Source organism: Thunnus thynnus, chromosome 6 (genome assembly GCF_963924715.1).
Source record: "Thunnus thynnus chromosome 6, fThuThy2.1, whole genome shotgun sequence".
NCBI lineage: Eukaryota > Metazoa > Chordata > Actinopteri > Scombriformes > Scombridae > Thunnus > Thunnus thynnus.
In genome coordinates, this window is record NC_089522.1 from 12,697,371 (window position 1) to 12,715,686 (window position 18,316).

The 18,316-nt window shown below is 40.1% G+C and overlaps 3 protein-coding genes across 10 annotated transcripts in view; all 3 read left to right on the forward strand.

Moving 5' to 3' along the window:
* The window catches only part of acot7 (acyl-CoA thioesterase 7), a 130,531-nt gene that overhangs the window by 57,717 nt on the left and 54,498 nt on the right, over positions 1–18,316 (forward strand). For 5 of the 8 annotated variants that reach the window (XM_067591786.1, XM_067591785.1, XM_067591793.1 and 2 more), the window contains one exon: positions 16,073–16,231. In XM_067591786.1, coding sequence (XP_067447887.1) covers positions 16,182–16,231 — 50 coding nt within the window. In that variant the 5' untranslated portion in view covers positions 16,073–16,181. Of the gene's footprint in view, positions 1–15,797; positions 16,232–18,316 lie in introns of those variants that run through there. The other 3 variants (XM_067591790.1, XM_067591792.1, XM_067591789.1) reach the window with 3 other exon arrangements.
* hes2.1 (hes family bHLH transcription factor 2, tandem duplicate 1) lies at positions 1,259–3,719 on the forward strand. Its single transcript, XM_067593674.1, has 3 exons — positions 1,259–2,519; positions 2,624–2,807; positions 2,921–3,719. The coding sequence occupies exons 1-3, from the start codon at positions 2,292–2,294 to the stop codon at positions 3,250–3,252; spliced, it is 744 nt and encodes a 247-aa protein (XP_067449775.1). The 5' UTR covers positions 1,259–2,291; the 3' UTR covers positions 3,253–3,719.
* On the forward strand, positions 12,707–15,235 carry LOC137184287 (transcription factor HES-2-like). The gene is made up of 4 exons (XM_067591794.1): positions 12,707–13,881; positions 13,985–14,080; positions 14,191–14,278; positions 14,383–15,235. Exons 1-4 carry the CDS (start codon positions 13,582–13,584, stop codon positions 14,721–14,723), a joined length of 825 nt encoding a protein of 274 aa, XP_067447895.1. The 5' UTR covers positions 12,707–13,581; the 3' UTR covers positions 14,724–15,235.

An 18,316-nucleotide genomic window follows, 5' to 3' on the forward strand; every position in this document is an offset into this window, starting at 1 on the left:
ATTTAGATTACATTCTTGTCCAAAACTAAAAGTGATGGTGATGTTTTACAGCCTTACTTGCAATAATTCTTAATAATACCTAGTGATGTGTAATAAAGCACTTTGCCATTTTTATAAATCTGACTTTAATTATAATATATCTGATTGGAAAATACAACTATGGATATAAGCCTGATTCACGTTGTTTTATTTGGAAAATACATTGTCCCCTTAATGTGTACATGGAATGAAGCTACAGTATTAAAGTTGGCTTTCTCTATACCCCCTGAGAACCTTGAATTATGTGTAAATAGTCACGCACTGAATTCAGTGGCCTTCAGTTTAAGTTGAAGAAAACAAAGATGCTAATCATATCCCTTTCCCACACAGTTGCCGAAAAACTCTTCGTAATTCCACTTTTCTGTACGTCCTCCAACAAAAGATCACTGTGCTCTCAGCTTGCACAGATGGATACCCACGCTGAAACCGGGACAAAAAGGCTCCTAACCGAAGCCTCTCTTTGACTTCTTTTTTGTCTTACCTCGAAGGGCTCGTTCCCATACTGGACTTGATGGCAGTTATTTGGGGCCCCATGGGGCAGGACGCGTGCAAAACAGCGCATCTATAATGCTTGAAAAAATAAGGGTTGAACACCCTCAAGCTACGACAGGGCAGCTTGCAGCCGAAGAGCAGCGTCCTCTTTTCCAAAAATGATATGAGCTTGTTAAGCGAAGTATGTTTCCAAATGTAAATAAATACATTTAAAGTGAATAGATGAACTTTCCACTGTTATTGAAGGAATGTTTCGATAAACAACTTGGTGCGTAAATTTTGTGCGTAAAACATGTTTGTCATATCTGAAATGTAAATGTAAAATTATATTCAACACAAATGACCTATAATAGTTTGAAACATATAGAAAATAAGGTTACCATCACCATATTAAATGACCTAATAACAATTTTAAATAGATCTGCTTTAATTTGATGTATTTTTTCCCCGATAACTGTAACTATTCATTTTAGGGCTTTAGGCTTGTATTAACATGGTATTGCTATATAACTGTGTCATTGTGTTTATGCGCTGTGGCTCAACCCTCCCTCCCTCCAAAACAGACAAAAACGTTGTTGAAACACATCGATGGTGAGGGGGCACAAGAGCAGGAGCCGGGATGCTGATGGGAGCAGCAGTGGGAGACAGAGGAGGGGGGGGGAGGGAGGGGTGTATGTAGAGACAGAGGATGAGAGGGGCGGGGGGGAGGGAGGTGGTTTCCCATCTGTTGCACGGTTATGGCGCGTGCCGAACGCGTGAATCCTACCGGCAGCTCGCTGCACAGTTTGGCTTAATGGTCAACAGCAGACATCGACACTCTGTGGTGATGCTGAACTGAAAACTGTAATTAAGTTTCTAACATCTTCATTAGATTTATATTGTTGCATCCTAGTGTTTATGAGATTTTTATAGCACTGGAACTTCCAAAAGGTTTAGTCTTTTATACTGGATCATAAAACTGGTAGCCTATCACCCCTCCAGTGTTGGAGCAGTGTGTCTCATGGCTCTATGATCGCAGATGCACGCAACTCTCTGCGCAGCACTGCGTTAGTTCCAGGTTGTCCATGTCACCCAGTCTCCTCCCCCACTGCTCCAGGTAAACACCGTGTTGTTGATATTGGAAACAAGCTGCTGAGGGTCCACAAGCAGATGTTAATCCATATATAGCGTGGCTTGGGTATCTGGTTTTATTAATTTTAGGAATAGATTAGTTCTGTCACGTCAGAAACACTCATCTGGTTCTGTGTTTCTTTTGTTGTGGCGGTAAACAAGCGGTCCATAAGCATTAATACACGGAATTTATTCATTTATTTCGATATTTTCATTATTTCCATCCAACTTTTTAATTGTTCATTTATATAAGTGCAACTTTTAGTTGTCACATCAAAAAATATATATATTTTACTGATGTGGCTGTTCACTATCAGGGAATTAGATGCAAAAATAAGCAAACTGTAAGATTATCAATTTACAACAAAGGCAGACAAAGAAAAAAGAAATCCTTCCTATAGAAAATGACACGAGATGCTGTCTTGTATAGCCCGTCTGTTAAAGAAAAACAACACTGTTAGATTGTTTGTATGTGTAATTAGATCTTGGATGAACGATGAAGCGTTAAATTTTAAACGCAATAAAGCGCAACATCATCACGAAACTCCGCATACCAGCGGTACACGGAAGGGACAAACTCGACCAGATGGTCTAGACAGGAGCTCCACTCATTTCCCAAAGGCATTGCCCCCCTCTGTCAAACCCCCAGCATGATGGCTTGTGTTCCCTCCCCTCTGACGCGCCGGACCCACATAAATAGGAGGCTCTCCAGATCTGTGGCACACTTCAGCTCAGCCGCTCCAAGAGCAAGTATCTCCCCTCAAAAAACACTACAAGCAGAAAACGAAATGAGTCCCAGCATCACTACTGAGGCCAACCAGCCTCTCCCTGCCAGGTCCACTGTGGCCCAGAGAAAACAAGCCAACGAGCTGAGAAAGGTAAGGAAAAGAGAGAAACTACACAGCTGTTTATGTCACTGAAAATGTTTTCCGATTTGACTTTTAAGTGCAGCCGAATAACCTTTTTCACAATTTTCTTCTAGACTCTGAAACCATTGCTGGAGAAGAGAAGACGTGCTCGTATTAATGACAGTCTCAGTCATTTGAAGAGCCTGATTCTGCCTCTGGTTGGCAAAGACAACGCACGCTACTCCAAGCTGGAGAAAGCTGATATTCTGGAAATGACCGTCCGGTTCCTCAGAGACCTTCCTTCCAGCCCAGTCAAAGGTGAGCATCCTCTCTTGAACTGCGATGAGCTTTCCGCAAACTCTTTTTTTCAATATTTCAGGTTACACGTGAAATTCAAGCCTCTGATCAAATATTTTCTTTTCTACTTTCAGACTCTGCAGACAGTTACAAGGAAGGCTACAAAGCCTGCCTCCAGCGCGTCTCAGCTCTGCTTCCCAAAACAAGCCTGGACCAAGACGCGTGCCAGCGGGTTAACGACTTCGTCCAGCGGTCCATGTCCGCGACAGTCACCCCAACTTGTCTGAACTGCTGCGCCCAGAGCTCCAAAACCTTCCCTCAGATCCAACAGAGACTCCTGAGCCTCAGATCCAGCTTCAACTCCAGACTGGAGAGCCAGTCCCGCAGCAGCAGCGGCGAAGTGGCTCCCAGTCGAGCGCAGCCAGGCCCGCAGGCTGTCAGTGCTGCCATGTGGAGACCTTGGTAGATTAGATGGACATTTATCTATGTGTTATTTATTTTGTGATGTTATTTATGCTATTTGTATTCCTATAACCGTAACCTTAGCGATTTAAGAAGAAATGTTGGAGTTGCTGTATAATGACTTTAATAAGCATTTGGCTCATTTTGCGTTTAATGCCAAAAGGCACACGAGCACAGATCTCAAAGAAACTGTAAAGTCTATGAGCTTTTTAAAATGCAATCCTCTTTGGGGTTTCAGAGATATGGGTTGTAGACAACACTTTTGTAAAACCCCAAGGGTTATTTTGTTTGAGGTTTGCACGATGGACTTAAAAGTATTTTGGTCTGTGCAAAAGAATAGTCTGTAAACACTATGTGTTAAATAGGATTATACATTATTCATTGACGGCATGTAAGAAAAAAACATGTTTTGTGACACTTCAAATGTTTTGTTATTGACGAACTTTTTTCAATAAATGTTCTGACGTCGAAGATTTGTGGTTTGATCTCTTTTTGTGGTGGTCTACGGATCTCAAATGTCTCATTAATCTCAGACATCTTGATGAGAGGAATCTCAGGGCTAAGAAAGCAATGAAAAAGGCGCGCAAACGCATAAAGCCACAGGTCATCCTGAGCCTATTGATGCTGATGAGCAGCTGCTCTATTGTTGCTGGATGAGAGGCGCCTCTCTGTTGCCGCCAAATTGGTGGGAAGAAGTTGGACTGGTTGTGTGATGGGACACACACTGAGATGATGGGGGTTGTGAAACACCATGAAAAATCTGACAAAGCCTAAAACACATACGTTGTTTTACAATATGCTACATTTCTTTAAAAATAATTAAGCCTTTCCTGTCATTAAAGGTTTAAAGACAAACTTAATCAGACTATTTTACATCTCGCAGAGAAATAACATATTACTATATCATTTTATTGTTTTACTGTGACATAGGTGGCTATGCTCCCTTTTAAAATTTTTAACTTTATTACATTTAGAAAAGGTACAACATTTTGAGCCCAAATTGGCTCCTCATCAGGCAGAGAGCACATCTCTAGTAGTAGAGAGTATACGTGTTACAAACAATATTGGTTTTTATTCACTGAATGAAAATCAACTTGTAGAGACCTGAAACCTGCTTGAGACATTTATCCTAACCTTTATTTCAATGCAATGTGATATTGAATTGCTCCTGTGGTAATATCTGTCAGACTTCAATCACATCTTTTTAAATGAGAGAAACCAAATTCAGATCAATCTTCATTCACAGTTTTCTGATAAATGCAGCATTGGAGAATTGTTGAATGAACCAATAATGGTCAAGAAATATTCATTGATTATATCTCAAAGAAAATTTTATGCCTCTTCAAGTTGAATATAAAACTGTACTGGGATAAACTGAAACAAGTGGCTCCCTATGGGAAGGAATTTCATATGAAAACGTATGGTTTTATATGGAAAATGGTTGGTATTAAAGTCATTTCAACTGCAAAACCACAGCTATTCTCCCTTAAACTATAGGTTGACATTTATAAGTCTGTCTTAATACAATACTAACATTGAAATAGTTCTTGCTCGCTTGTTCCTGCTTCCCACACTGGCTGTGACGATATCACTTCAATGTAAGAGATGGAGGACAAAATCCTGAGTCCTCCTGTAAAAATATACATTCCAAATTTCAGCTGAAGCTAATATGAGGATTCAGCAATCTTTTGTCAAGTTGGCATCTTCTATTCACAGTCTGTTTACCTTTTTGTGGTTCCAGTGGTGGAAGGAGTGGAAGGATAGTAACACAAAGAGGTAAAAAGGCTAAATTTGGAAGATGCTGAAGCATATTAGCTTTGGCTGAACCTTAGAATGCATTTTTATACTGAAAGAAGTCTGTGGATTTTGTTCCCCGTCACATAAATTCACATTGGTTTAGAATGAGATCTCTTTGTGGCCAGTATGAACAGGAGAAACAATTACAGTGAACAAAATCTCTTGTAATTATAAGCATGTGCATAGGGACTTGACAAAATGTGAACGCATCCGTTAAGTTGTTTATTTTTTGTTCTTATGGAAGTTAAATGCATTTTTTAAGTCACTTTGGATAAAAGCGTCCACCAAATTAATTTGTTTTATGTAAAGGGCTTCACTGTGTGTCCTGACCAAGATAGAGGCACGACATAGAACATAAAATATAGAGGTTGCAAAACATAAACCGAGACTTATGAAGAATTAGATAAAATATCAAGAGAATAATCAAGGGTGACAAAACACATAAGATCAAAATGATGACGTAAGACTGAAAAAATGATATATGGATAAATACAATCCTAAAACAGATGACACTGTTGACCACATTAAAATATTCCAATCAAGAAGTAGTTTAGAAACATGGACAGCTTGTCTCAAATGGAAGGATAAAAAGCTGTCAAAAAGAGAGAGGTCCTTGAAGCTTTCTGACTGAAGCATGTTCCACTCAGAGGGAGAACCATACATCAGGTACCAATACCAGTACATCAAGGATCAAAGGAGTGAAAATAGTATTTACCAGTCATGTGTATCAGCGGGTGAAGCCAGTTGGTAGGGGGGGGTTAGTAATAAATTTCAGAGCGCCATGGTAAACAGAAGAGGCATGTTTGTAAAGGTGTCGCACAATCCAGAACAGACAGAAATGTGAGAAAAAAGCTTTTTCTTTGCCTCGAAAGAAAAGAAGTACTTATTTTAAAAAAAGCCAACTCTTAGCTTCAGTTTTTCACCAGTTGTCATATGTAATGTAATGTGTCATTGCAGCTGACTCAGACAAGCATGTGTCTTTTAACCCTACAGAGACAAAACAGCACAGAAAACACTGCCAAAATGCACTAACAGAGAAGGTGTGTCGAGGTCTAACCATTCATTAAGAAATCACTTTTTTCTGTCTAAAAAGTGGCAGAAGGAGGACTTAAATTGTGCACAAAAAGACTAGAAAATGGTTCTGTAATACAGTAACTTGTAAAAACTGAGATCCATATTGTTCAGTTTGCTCTTGTCCAGAAGTGGTCCTGCTTGACACCCACGCCTGCTGTTATTATTATTAGTCATATTTATATTATTATTATCATTGGTATTGTTATTATTGTTATTGTTGTTGTGCCTCTCTGTGTCTCTCTTTCTCCCCTCTTTCCCTCCCTCTTTCTCTCAACCCAACTGGTCAAGGCAGATGGCCGCCCACCTAGAGCCTAGGTTTCTTCCTGTTCTATGTGAAAAGTGCCCTGAGATAACTTCTGTTATGATTTGGCGCTATATAAATGAAACTGAATTAGATTGAAAAGTAAAAACAAAATATACTTTTGAAAAAAAGATGATGCTGTTTTGGCTTCATCAGGTGTTTATATCACCTGTACACGTTACTGTTGTAAAGGAGCATGTCATCGATTTTATCCCTACAAATTACGTTCATATGGCAAATCTGCAGCTCATTTACACCCAAAGCCACATTCAGTGCCAATGTAAAAAGTAGTATGTCCTTTATGTAGCAAATGAGGGTGTGGAGGTTAGGGTGATGGTTGGTACAGGAGACCAGAGTTTGCATCTTATCACAGATCTGCAATTTTTGTGTGCATTTTTATTCATCGTAACCACAATATTTCCCCAAACTAAGTGTTTTAGTAAGTAAGTAAATAAATAAACTTTTTAGACTCTCTTTAGAGATTTGCAAGGTGCACAGAAAATATAATACCATAGAATATAGAAGGAATTTCATGAAGTGGTCAAACAGAGAAATTAAACGATTTATAGAAGAACCATTGGAGTAGAAATTATAAAGAGGATATACAAATGTTAGTCTATACAAGTGCATTTTTAAAAGCTTTTTAAAATGTGGCCCAGACTCAGCTGATCTAACACTGAGAGGGAGTTTGTTCCTCCTGTTGTCTAAGGCCTGGACTGTGGAAATTTTGACAACATTTGGTTTTCAGATCTGATGGGTCTTTGTGCTGAATAAGGGGTGAAATGGTCCAAATGTAAAGCAGAGGCAGATCTTGTAGGGATTTAAAAGTAATCAAAAGAATCTTAAATTGAATTCTGAAACAAACAGGGAGCCAGTGTAACTCAGCCAGGACTGGAGAGATACTGTATGTTCTCTTGCTGCTGTACTCTGTAACAACAACCCTATCGCCAGAACAAAACGTTGGCATTGTATGTTTCTGAAAACCATGGATACGTTAAATGTCTACGTTTCAATGTTGGCCATTATCAGCTGAATAATGATGTTTTTTGATGTGACAATGCTGTGGTTAAGGTCTGGTTTGGATTAGGCACAAAAACCCCTTGGTTACGGTTAGGGAAAGGTCATGGTTTGGGTTCAAATAAAAAAATAAAATAAAGACGGCTGCAAATGTCCCAACGTCTCGCTAAAAACACCAAGTTTTGTCGGTTGAAAGAGGAAGCAGGCATTGGTTTCGACGTGGTCTCGAATCATGCCTTCTGTTGATTTCCAACTTTCTTCCAACAAACTTCCTAACCATCCACTGACCCCCCCTCCTCCTAACAAGAAAGTCAGCTCATATAGTTCTCATGTGAACTATGTCACTTTAGAAATGTTGATATGACATGTATTGTTGAAATGTTAATGTGCTACGGATTATACGTGTATGTAATGTAGATATTCAACGCATGGGTGGTTTGCAGAAATGTACAATGCCAATGTTTTATTTGGGCAACCAGGCTGTAGACGGCCAACTGCTGCATCTCTTAAGGCAAATAAATCATGAATTGCAGTAATTTCGGCAGGATGAAATGAGAGTGTGGATATGATGTTCAACCGTGTTTTAGGAGCATTGGTTTAACTTTGTCAATATTTCCCATTTGTAAACGGCAAGATTGAGCAAGACTAAAGTTGAGGTATTATTCAAAAACAACTCCTTGGTTTCTGGCTGAATGTTTTAAGTTAGTTGACAGACATACAGATGGGTGTCAAATAAAAGGAAAAACCAACATGAAGTGTCTTAGTATGGAGTCAGGCCACTAAGTGCCTCTAGAACAGCTTCAGTGCTCCTTGCCAAGTCTGTAGAACTCTATTGGAGGGATGAACATCATTCCCCCATAAGATATTCCCTCATTTATATATACAACCTTTATTTAATCAGGTAATCTCACTGAGATCAAGATCTCTTTTGCAAGAGAGACCTGAGTACAGCAGATCTGAAGAAAAACAAACATAGCCAGACATAACAAAACGACATAAAGCATCAGAGACAATCACAGACATCACTAAATAGACTTGAAGATGAAAGTTTAAATTATATCATTTGGTCTTATGGAGATGGTGGTGGAGAAGATTGTCTTACATGTTGGTCCAAAATCTTCCATAGGAGTTCTACTGGGTTGAGATTTGGTGACTGTAAAGTCTCTCACATTTTATTCACATTATTTTCATACTTCCCAAACCATTCAGTGAGCCCTGGTGCATGGAAGCATCTGCATTTGATATGTTTCTCCACTTCTTTATTCAGGTTTTTCCTTTAATTTGTCCCCTGTCTGTATGATTAGAACCAATACCCAGAACTTAAGTCTTAAGAGGGTTCAGTTGCAGAAAGTTGGAGACCATCCAGTCTTTGATGGCAGGGAATCCAGATTGTTTCGATTTTCAGGTCTAAATAAGACTTACAACTGAGTATCATTGGCATAACAATGCTAGGACACAGTGGTGAAGTGAAAAATAACATGCTTACAGATCCAAGAAGAACAAATTGGGGCCAGAGATTGAGCCCTGTGGGACCCCACATGCCATGAGAGCTGGAGAAGAACTGAATTTGTCAACAGTGACTTTGAATATTCTGTTTGATAGCTAAGATGAAAACCAGTTTAAAGCAGTTCCACCTAGGTCAACCCAGTCCATGAGTCTATCAAGTAAAATAGTATAATTAACTGTATCAAAGAATATGATACTAGTAAGAGTATCAGAGTCCACACTCATTAGGATGTCATTGTTACTCTGAGCAGGGCCGTTTCTGTACTGTGGCTCTTTCAAAGGCCAGACACTTTCTCATTCAAGTGAATGGGACGGTGTGTCCAAGCTACTGACTGGTACTGTATGGTTACTTGACACTAAGCATACCTTACTCACTAACCACTTTACTTGCCATATCCACAATATTTCCATAACCTTAACCATACCGTAGTGAGAGAGTGGGACTTTTAAAAATGTTAACAATGAATACATAAAAACGTTACACTGAATGTATCCGGGTTCGAATATCGATGTTCTTCTGTTGAGGGTTGATTTTACTCAGTAGAAAGTTGTATAATGTTTTCTGCTTTCTAAAGTTTGAAAAAACAACCCCGATGATGTCATCAGGGTTATGTCAGCTGGGGCTTGAGACTCACAGAAATCCTGTGTTACACTTGAGATGTTTGAAAGAAGTGGGCTTTTAAGAGGCTGGGAAGGTAAAATGAACAATGCTATGGAGTTGCATTATGGGAAATGTAAGATCCAGTGTTTTTGGAGCTTGACCCATGGTAGAAACGAAATGTTGGGATATCTTGGCCTCTGCTACTTTGATTTTGACCATTATTTCTTGTTTCCTAACTTTATAGAAGTGCAATTGTAAATTGCTGATTTCATTTCTTAATGGGTATTTGCAAGTATTAATTTTCCTGTTCTGGCATCACATGTTGTTTGATTCTGATACCACAAAGTCCAGCAAAGAGCAATTTAAGTTTAAATGTATTCTCATTTGAATAAGTCCATGCTGCTTTGCTGATCAAATTTAAAAGAATGGAGACAACACATATCTCCACTTGCAAACACACAGTATGTACTTTTACTCAATTTAAAACATTATTGGTTTGAAAAGTGGATGAGTTATGCCCTTTTTGATATTCTGCAATCAGATAGAAGGACACATGGAAGCTGCTAGTAAAACCAGAGCTTGCTGCTGTTGAGGAAGGACTCCACTGAAGCAGTAATGGATGGATTATGAGACAATGGGTGCCTGGGCACAGACATGTGGAAGGCCCCCCACCCCTCCTGCATTGGCACATCATTTGTTGTTGTTTTTGAGTCATTTTCTGTCTCTTTCAGTGACATTTTGCAGGTGAATCAGAACTTTGAAGTGCTGCTGTTGGTTCAAAAACTGCAGCAAAACTTCAGTATATAGTTCACACTGGAGATGAACTGAGGCTGTCTGGCTGCTCTCCAAAGCTCCCTGCCAAAGCAGATCTGCACTGACACCCCTCTGCACAAATATTATACAAAATACTACAGGACACTAATATTAAAAGACTCTGATAAGGACCAGGAGCAAAAATTTCCCAGTTTCACACCTACTGGTAAATTTTAATTTGAATTTGATATATTGAACATAACAATAACAATAATTTAACTCTGTATTACTTGAATACAGTAGAGCAAAACCAACACTTGAAATATGGGGAAACACAAAATCTTCATCATGATAAATAAAAATAGCTCAAGATGGTCCACAAAGATCAAATCCAAATATTAAGCGCGCTACAGTGCAGTTTATATACCTGGTGCTATGACACAACCAGTCAGTCAAATAAAGAGAACCAGCGTAGAGGCTGTTCCCCTATAAGAAGATTTAGTTCATTACGCTATCATTTGGATATTTTCTTCATTTAACCGAATATCTTCCCACAACAGCAGCGCAGACTGACGTGTTTTAGATTAGATTTTCATCAAAGTCTCTCAAAGGCTCAATATTGTTTTCATTACACATTGAGAAGAATAAGGAATAAATACAGTGGCTTTATGCATCTTATCAACACAGTCTCTTTAACTGTGATAAATGAAACTGTTTTGACCTGTTGATGGTCGCAGTAGAGGATCAAACCTTGTTTATAGGAAGTATAGTGCGACAAGGTGTTCGCTATTGTTTGAGACTCCGAAAAAACACCCAAGCCGCCCGTTTTCTCTCAGCTCACATCAACGCTGCGGCAAAAGTCAGGTGGTGCCGCGCTCGCTGTTTCTCCCCCATCCCAAAGCCCGCATGTGACTCTTAATTCCTATGAAGTGTCGGAACATTTTCAGACAAAGGCTCCCTGTTATCCGGCCTGCACAGATGGGTTACTGACGCCGAATTTACTTGAAAAGACAAAAGAGGACTCTAACCGAAAGACCAAAACGGAGGAGAAGTGACCCCCCCCACCCCCCATCATCCCATCATCCCTCCATCCCAGCGGGGCGGTGAGGGGCGCGTGCAGCAAGTGTGCCTCTCAATTTCAACACAGCGCTTGGCTTTGTTACAGCAGCACAACAAAATCATGTCTACATGATGCTAACCTTCACATATCTACTCTGTAGATTTTATGTATTTTAATTTCAAGTTTCAGAAACACTACAACGATATACATAGCCGAGTTTACATTTAAAGAAGTCGCCCAAAGTCTATGTATACTGTAGTGAAGCACAATACTATAATAGAAATCAAACTGCATGAGTACTGAGGGATAGACAATTATTCAAAGTATAAAAGACACAAAAATATTCTTGCAAACTGGACTGCAGACTTTCGATCAGTGTCCGTGAAAATAAAACCCCCTTTCAAAGCAGTTTGTCTTTATAGGACTGCTTTCATGAAAGACAAATTTGGATTTCTAATATTGTAGAAGAATATAACTGCTGCTGCATGATTTCAAATATTCTCAAATAATATGTGCGTTTTTCAAAGTGGACTATTTGACTTTCAATAAAATTCTCGTTCAAAAGGAACCTCGTCTAAAGTCTGTCTTTATAAAGAAGTGTTGACGGACCTTCAGTGCAGTCTGCTCTTCCAGACAAACATCTTTGATCTCCATCAACAGATTGAGTGTTTTTGTGTCGTCATCACCATATAATATTGATAAACAAGCATTTTATCATAGCTTGGACGCTGAAATATCCAAGAGTCAAGCTAAAGGAGACAATCGCAGCAAGGAGCTTCCAAACAGGGGGGGTGAGGATGGTTTTGTTTCAGTTGGACACTAACAACGTGGACTTAGAAGCATGCAGATGGGGCAGCCACGCCAAAACTGCGTGGAGATCATGTGTCATGCGTGTAAAGTATAAAGAAAAAGAGCTTGAGTGTATGCAATGCTGTGTGTATGTGTGTGTGTGTGTGTGTGTGTGTGCGTACTTATGGATGAGAGATGGGTAGATTCATGGTGGGACAGGGATGTCGGCTGTTCAGGGTGCTGGTGTGGTGCTGGAGGGCTGTGTGGGGGTGGGGTCGATGGATGGAGGTTGCGGGGGGGGGGGGGGGTTGAAGGCTGGGTAACAGACAGCCATCTGGTCTCCGTGGCGCGTGCTGCGCGCGTGGTTCCCCTGAGTGCAGTGGTATTTGATGGGTTGTCATGTCCTTGCAGTTTTTATTTAAAATCTGGAAATATCAAAGTTGTAATTCAGATATTGATGTATACTTCACACGGCACGATGGTTGGTTATTTAATATACCAAGTCCGCAAGTGAATAGTAAATATATGAAACACCCAGTTAAAAGTTAGAAACACGGGCTCATTTTATATTTTGCGGTGGCTATTGTGATAGTGACTCCCTCACTACCCACCCTCTGTTTTTTTTAGCCCCCACCGCCCTGTGTTAGGCGTTGGCAGCTTCGGGATACACCCTACAGGTATAGACCCCCCCTGGGCAGAAACTGCATAAAAACATCATATGCAAAACTATTGTTGTCAAAATCTAAGAGCAGATGTTATTTGAAAGTAGCGTGGCTTGGGTATGTGATTGGAGTAATAGTCTGTATCTCTGTGGACTCTTTTCTATACACGCAAGCCTGACCCCTATGCCAGTAATGTATGTATTGCACCCTGTTACTTAAAGTGTGCATATTTATTAAATATACTACATTATGAAAAGGATATTTTATTAAAACTTGGGCAAATTACACACAAAATAGAATTGCCTACAATAAAACCTCAACAGGAAAACAATAATAATGCAAACAAACTAACTACTAACTTCTTAAATAGAAAATATATATATTTTTTAGTGTAGTTTGTTATGTTTCATAGTTAAATCACAAATAAATGTTGGATTTGGGTGAAAAAATGTTACAAAGCTTTTGTTCCAAGACACCCCTGGGCACTGCGTAATTACGCATCAGTAAAAAGAAATATATATATTAAAATCAAAAACAAAATTTCATCCACTATATATGAAATAATGAACGTAATTGTGTACTATTTGATAAGATGTAAATGTAAGAGTTTGCAGAATTGGTATTTGGGGAATGAGCATCCGGTGCGTCCAAACGTATCTTCTTTACGCACGCATTTCTTCGGCTTCTTGATGCAGATTTTGTTTTATTTGGTCTATGGATCATAACGCAGACACGCACTGGAGTTGTTACGCTTGGATTAAAGTAGAGGACAGATGGTTATCTTACTAAATGTGATGCTTTTCTGTTGTTTTCATCGAATACGTGGCCAGTCAAATCGTTTCGTGTTGGCTTGGGGGCGTACCCGTGACGCACGGAGACCGACGCCATGGACCTGGATATATACCGTGGCCCATGGCAGTTTGACACACATCTTCGTCGATATCTGTTTTGGATACTTCTCTGGTACGAAGACGACTCTCAAAATGTCTCCAAACATGACTTGTGAAGCTCTCCAGTCTTTTTCTCCACGACTAAGTGTGGCCAAAAGAAAAGAGGCTCTTGAGCTCAGAAAGGTGAGTGAAGTCACATGATTTTTTTTCATTACCTTACGCATTTTCTCTGATGTCTTACTCTTGATGTAATGAGTGAATACTAAATATTATGTGTTCTTTTCAGACTATGAAACCTTTAATGGAAAAAAGAAGGCGCGCCCGTATCAACGACAGCCTGAACCACTTGAAAAACCTCATTCTTCCCCTCACAGGCAGAGATGTAAGTTATTATATACATTTCAAAACATACAGAACGCCTTTCAGATGCATTAAAACAATGCAACGTTTAGACTCACATGTTTAACATTTGCTTTTTCTTATTTTCTCCAGAAGACTCGCTACTCCAAGCTTGAGAAAGCCGACATCCTAGAAATGACTGTGAGGTTCCTCAGCGACATCCCCCCCGTTAACACCAAAAGTGAGTTCTTGTTCTGCTTGATTAACACTTTTGTTGATAAATATATAAACACTACTATTTGATCATTTTTGAACAAGGAAACTAATATCCCACTGCTTTTTCAGATTCCACAGACAGTTACAAGGAAGGCTACAAAGCCTGCCTTCAGCGCGTCTCAGCTCTGCTCCCCAAAACGAGCCTGGACCAAGACGCGTGCCAGCGGGTGAACGACTTCGTCCAGCGGTCCATGTCCGCGACAGTCACCCCATCCTGCATGAACTGCTGTGCTCAGAACTCCAAGACTTTCCCGCAGATCCAGCAGATCCAGCAGAGACTCTTCAGCCTCAAATCCAGCTTCAGCTCCAGACTGGAAAGCCAGTCCCGCAGCAGCAGCGGCGCAGTGGCTCCCGGCCGAGCGCATCCCGGCCCGCAGGCTGTCAGCGCCGCCATGTGGAGACCTTGGTAGATTTCTGGAGTCCAACACAAACCTGTGAAAAGACTATAAAGTGTAATATATGTAGGCAACATGTTGACATAGCATCACTTGTAAATATTCACAGTGATTCACTACTTTGTTTCCGTTGATGAAAAGCCAGATTTAATCGTTAAATCGTATCAGTTGAGTATTATATACTTACTTTTTGCGTACGAGTCTGTTGTCCTGTATAAGTTGACAAGTTTAGACAGTCGTATTTTTTAAAAATCTGCATGTATGTATAGGCTGCGTTAAATATTTAGTTCTCTTTGGGGACTAAGTGATTAAGGGCCATTGAAACAGCCCTGTAAGACCCAAAGGGTCAGTATATGTATGAATTTGCACCATAGACTTCAGTGTCCAGAGTCTGTGCAGATGAACTTTGTAGACACATAATGTGTCACTGTAAGTATCTCTGTGGGGATGTGTTGTATTTTTGCTATTTACAGCAAATGATGTATATATGTTATATAAAAAAAAAATAAAACTGCGACGTCGTGGTTAACTCCTGTGTTGTCTTTTTGTGTATACTTTATGGTCATGTGTGAGAATATTGATCTTAAGTCATGTGCGTAAATACACAAAGGCTATTCAAGACTCAGACATGAAAGGTTAGATTGTAACAGCCTATTAACAGCCCAAATAAACGCTTCACATATAAAAGAAAACAATGTTTTCCTCTCAAAAACTATAGGCTACACACAACATTCAGTGCTAATATAGAAAACAATTACTAAAATTCAACAGAAAAAAGAAATGTTCTGAAACTGTTCGAAAAAGTGGGAGTGCTTATCTTCCAACAATGGGAGCATGAAAACTAAAGAAACCCTCACCAGACTTTGAACTGAACAGCTAGTACATACATTTCTTAATAGTAGCCTACTGGAAACGCCTCTCTGTAAACGAGTGAAAACCTGGGTTACACATCCGTTGAGCAGATTGAACGCAATAAAAAAGACGTTGGCCAGAATGACACAGAGAGGATGTTGAGGTCAAACACGCCCACAACAGGCAACATTAATTACCGCCTCTGAGTTGAGTATGTTGGAATAAATACGGTCTCTGCTGCCCTCCTACGGCGGCTGTGGTTCTGGTTCCTATTGCTTTTGCACAATCATGGCTCTCCATCTAGCCCATCTCTGAGAGGCGCCGGCCAGTACAAGACAAGGGGCTTGTTGTTTGATTTACTACTTCATATTGTAATATAAAGTCAGACCGTTTCAAGCCATTTTTATTTTATTTTTTTATTTTTTTGCAAAACAAATTAGCTGCATTAGACATACGTTATATTTACATTGGTATGTCTGAATACGTTTCACACAGATGACTCATTTTTCTAGGAAACTGTGACCAGAGCAGCCGGCGGACACTGGAGGAGTCAGTTTCCCCTTCACGTCGCACGGGATCACAGGAACAGGAGAGCTCATCCTCCTCACCATCATCATCACCATGTCTGTAACGCAGACTCGAGTGGCGGCATCCTCCCTTCAATTATGCAGGTAGGACGTTTATTACGAGACATTAACACATGTGCGAGCAACCTTCACATGCTAATAACGTGCTGCTGATCGACAAATGACGAACGCAGCAGCGGCTACCGGCGACGCTGCGCTCACAGCGATTCTCACGGGATGATAAACCAGATAATCCGCTTCATGCCCAGCTAAAACACACAGCACACTGCGGTCTGTGCAGACTCGTCGTCTGTTTACCGCCGGTGACGATGTTTAATTCTGACTTGTGTCTGATAAATCAAACGGGATGTTTCCAGGTTATCTAGCCTGTGAGCTCCCGGCAGAGATGCAGACATGTCGCATGTCGTAGGCTATGTGTTGACCTCAGCGCAGTAAACACCGGCAGGGCGCGCGTTGAAACTACCAAGGACACGTAAAGGTCGCCATCATTTCTCTGAACTCTAATAAAAGTTTGATTATACAGTGTAGGCTTCAGTGATGTGGCTCCTGTAAACAGTTTGAATGGGCTGTGACGTATATGTGGCGTGTAGCTGATCCCTTTGTTTATTCGTCCAAAGAAAATAAGCAGAGAAGGAGCGCTGAGTGCTGTTTGTTATACAGCGGTAACGTTTATGCTACTTATTAAAATACCTTTGCAATGAATGGCTTCATTTCCTGAGAGCATGCAGGGGCTGCTGTACTTGTGCTCGCCGATAGATGGAGCCATGTAGCTCTGTCACAGTACAACGGCTCTGCTTCAACAACAGCTTTTTCCTCTTGGATAGGTTCACAATTTTCCAAGCCTGTCTTAAAACAACAGTCAGGTGCCCATATGAACACTGAAAGAGGTTTTCCTTGCTGTAATCATTCATCCTGTTCATACTGGCTATTAAAAGATCCCCTTCAAATGTGCTTTCAATGTAAATGATGGGGGGCAAAATCAACAGTGTGTTCACACAGTCATTTTGTGCAAAAATGCATTTAAAAGTTGATCTGAAGCTTATATGAGGCTTCAGCAGTCTGAGTTAGTCACATCAAGTGGATATCTGCCACATTTACAGTCTTTTTAGCATCAAATTCCCTCTTTGTGTTTCCCTGTTGAGCTACGGTGGAAGTATAGTAACAAAAAGAGGGACTTTGACATTAAAAAGACTGTAACGTTGAAAGATATCAACTTGATTTGACTCATTTGGACGGAGTTGTCATTATCCTGAAGCTTCATATTAGCTTCAGATAAAGTTTAAAATACATTTTTGCACAGAAGGAGAACTGTGGATTTTGGCCCCCATCACTTCCATTGAAAGTGCATTATGAAGGGATCTTAATTGTGAGTATGAACAGGAGGAATAATTATAGCAAAAAAAAACCTTTTTAATGTTCATTTGAGCTCCTGACTGTTGTTTTAAGACAGACTTGAAAAATTGTGAACCTGTCCTTTAAGGCTCTGAGATAAATCCTGTCTATTTACAGTATTACAGATTGAGATTTGTGTTTCGTCATCACCATATAATATTGATAAACAAGCATTTTATGATATGGATTAAGATAAGATAAGATTCAAGCTAAAGGACACAATCATAGCACAAAGCTTCCAAACAGGGGGGTGAGGATTAGGCTATTTGTTTCAGTTGGACAATATCAACGTGGACTTAGAAGCATGCAGATGGGGCAGCCACGCCATAACTGCGTGGAGATCATGTGTCTTGCGTGTAAAGTATGTTGGCTGTTCAGGGTGCTGGTGTGTGTGTGTGGGGGGGGGGGGGTTGCCACCTGGTCTCCATGGCGTATGCTTTTCCCCTGAGTGCAGTGGTATTTCTCTTTTTTTATTTAGCCAATTATTATCTCGTCATTAGTTTTGGAAGCATTTGTACACTGCATATATTGACTTTTTTGGTTTTGGCCTTAAATATAATTTGATCTGCTCTACTGTAAATCTCCAAATAAACATCATTTTTACATGAATCATTTTAAACACTTATCTCTGAGTCACACCCAAAGTAAACACAGAAACTAGCTGCCTGTAGCAGCCATTATGGCTATCTGCTCAGGGATCTAATGTACAACCAGGGCAAGATACCAGCTAACCTAATGACCCTGCATATTCCTCCGCCCATGCCAGTGTAGGAATTT

What these genes read in the sequence shown, in the direction of transcription:
- LOC137184287 (XM_067591794.1), top strand. Translation starts at nt 13,582, where the DNA reads ATGGTTATCTTACTAAATGTGATGCTTTTCTGTTGTTTTCATCGAATA. An exon ending in AGGCTCTTGAGCTCAGAAAG is followed by an intron (nt 13,882 to 13,984) that starts GTGAGTGAAGTC and finishes TGTTCTTTTCAG; the next exon opens with ACTATGAAACCTTTAATGGA. An exon ending in CCCCCCCGTTAACACCAAAA is followed by an intron (nt 14,279 to 14,382) that starts GTGAGTTCTTGT and finishes CTGCTTTTTCAG; the next exon opens with ATTCCACAGACAGTTACAAG.
- hes2.1 (XM_067593674.1), top strand. Translation starts at nt 2,292, where the DNA reads ATGATGGCTTGTGTTCCCTCCCCTCTGACGCGCCGGACCCACATAAAT. An exon ending in AAGCCAACGAGCTGAGAAAG is followed by an intron (nt 2,520 to 2,623) that starts GTAAGGAAAAGA and finishes ATTTTCTTCTAG; the next exon opens with ACTCTGAAACCATTGCTGGA. An exon ending in TCCTTCCAGCCCAGTCAAAG is followed by an intron (nt 2,808 to 2,920) that starts GTGAGCATCCTC and finishes TTCTACTTTCAG; the next exon opens with ACTCTGCAGACAGTTACAAG.